The sequence below is a fragment of the Branchiostoma belcheri genome, unplaced genomic scaffold (assembly GCF_001625305.1).
Source record: "Branchiostoma belcheri isolate BF01 breed outbred unplaced genomic scaffold, Haploidv18h27 scaffold342, whole genome shotgun sequence".
Taxonomy (NCBI): domain Eukaryota; kingdom Metazoa; phylum Chordata; class Leptocardii; order Amphioxiformes; family Branchiostomatidae; genus Branchiostoma; species Branchiostoma belcheri.
The window spans coordinates 95,096-97,621 of record NW_017803957.1 but is presented as its reverse complement, the minus strand read 5'-3'; the positions used below and the strand labels follow the sequence as shown (position 1 = coordinate 97,621).

At 37.6% G+C, this 2,526-nt stretch overlaps 1 protein-coding gene across 1 annotated transcript in view; it reads left to right on the top strand.

Annotated features, from left to right (window-relative positions):
* Nucleotides 1-1,206: 1,206 nt before the first annotated feature.
* The window catches only part of LOC109475692, a 32,673-nt gene continuing 31,353 nt past the window's right edge, over nt 1,207-2,526 (top strand). Inside the window, exon 1 of the mRNA XM_019776454.1 lies at nt 1,207-1,277. Coding sequence (XP_019632013.1) covers nt 1,217-1,277 — 61 coding nt within the window. The 5' untranslated portion in view covers nt 1,207-1,216. The remainder of the gene's footprint in view (nt 1,278-2,526) is intronic.

Here is a 2,526-nt window from a genome sequence, read left to right as displayed (position 1 = left end):
CTTAGCTTGGTATTGATTGTGACATTCTCCTTCTCTGATACTGTAAATAATTGATTTACAATAATTAATACCCATGAAATCGAAAAACATATAATGTAAAATAAATAAAACAAACATATAATGTAAAATACAACATTCTGATGTAAATGGTGATGTAAATACTATAAACAAATGTATATCTGATACTTGTATACATGTACAGTTTGTTATTGTATAGAGCAGGTTTAAAATGATTATTTCACACTGATGTAGAATAATTCCATTATTAAGAAATGATGATTGAACTATATGTAATTCATATAAATAAATTATTACGTAGCATGGTATAATAAAAGAACCAGTTTCCATATTTTTAAAATGATTTGCTTGGAATCCCACATTGATTATTTCCATAATCAATGACATTCATGATTTCATGCCATTACTAGTTAGAGCTTGTTATGGCCACTGGCACTGGGCTTACAGGTTTGTTGGTTTTCCTGCTTTCCGTCTTATCGGCATAAGAATCCCGACAGAGCACGATCCAAGAGAGATGAGCGGAACAGATTTATTAAGACTCCTTGGCCATGGTCTTACCCATGTTGACGGATCTACAGTCTCTACCAGACTAACAAAGCTGGCCCAAATGTAGCCGTAAAGGGAGGGTTTGCGAGGGGAGTTTGGTCACCACAGGGCTGCATTTGGTGGGCCGAGCAGTGAAATTTGTTACCCTTACAGCGGTATGACTTTTCATTCGGAAGGCCCGGGGGAGGCTAGTGACTTTGACAGCTTTGATTTGATTTGGATTCTTGGCTCGCGAGAGATTGTGCGCGCATGCCGTGGCGTCACCAGTGAAACCGTATGGCTGGAACTGCAGCAGACAATATCCTGTCATCTTAAATCACTGGTCTGACAGCACAAGTAAAATCATCTTTCCACACCCCTGCTTTAACTGCGACACACCCGTGCTTATGAATGGCCTTCTTTCTAAAGACTGTTATTGGATAGAAATTATGATCACCTGATATAATTTATGCAAATTAGGAATGTTTATAATATAAATCGTCAGTCGTAAAGGTTAAAGTCACTTGGCGAAGGTATGAGATCGTGGAACTCTAGTGTTATATATTTGTCAGTCTACTATGGGTGATAAAAGAATTCGAGCAGTCAAAGAGTCACATACGTTTTCCCTGGCAAATAGTGTTGTTTATGCTCTGCTTCAGAGAGAAGACCCATCATGAGGGTTCTCGGTGCCATGTTGCTTGGATGTGCGCTTCTCCTTCCAGCTACCAGTTCAGGCAAGTTTTGGTATTTTCAATGGTAACTTGCCAACTATAAAACATGAACATCCATTTAAAGATTCTCGAGTTATCTTGTCCTCAAGAGAAAACACACAAAAAAGAGTTGACATACGTAAGACGACGGTGCGAGTAGGAGAGTCTTCCATATAGATGGTAGAAACTCCAACAAAATGCAATTATGGCATGCGCTTTATACTAGATAATTAAAAACAATATAGTTGACCAGTTCCAGTTTTGAAATCTCATGATCTAGACATGCTAGGGTGACAAAATTTGGAAAATAAGCTTAAGTAGCTCTTTTTGCTTGGGAAAAAGTGACTTGAGTAGTTTAAAAATATGCGCCCAAACGCTGTTTTCCACGGCTGCATATATTAGCCAGATTTTATTAAACATACATACAATTTAAAGAACCTTTGGTGAAAATATATATTTCTTTGCAAATTAATGGTAACTTTTGAGATCGATCCAACAACGTCATTGAATCCTGCGAGTTACAACTTCCTAGTACTCAAAAAAGTTGCATACCATGTATTTCTTATGCGGTTTCCCACACTTGACCTTGAATCTATTTTGATATACAGTACTAACTTGTCAGGGCTGTTTTCAGAGTAGCTGAGACTCTTGTTATTATAGGACACTTCATTGGTACTGTTCAAACAAACATCTCTACACCCTGCTAGTGTTATTGTTATCTTACCCTAGTACACCCTATCTGTTATCTTAACCTACTACATAGAACAACACGCCTGCATGTGAAAACCCACAACCTACTAGACACTCCAAACACCTATGTTGCTTCAACAAACAACTCTTTACCCTGGAAATGGTGTGGAAGTGTCCTACAATACCTTCCTATGTGGTTTTGTGCCCAAAAAAGCAAGACAACAAATAATTCTTTAAGTGGCTCAAATATCGCACATCTTTTTAAACTACACACGTACATGTAGCTAGTAATGTTAAACTTACCTTAAACTAGTAAATACATGCACTTTAAAGGCTGTGTCATCGTCCACTAATTACATGTAGTTTAACAGGCACTTGTTATGCAGTTTCCAACACTTGACCTTGAACCTATTTTTGATTTACAGTACTACCTTGTCAGGAATGTTTCCTGGATAACTTTGATTGTTAAAGGAACACTTGACGGTTACTGTTATCTCATCAAACAACTCTACACCCTTGCTGTGCTGTTGTTAGCGTAACCTACTTAACCCAACTATGCTGTTGTTAGTTTAACCAACTACAT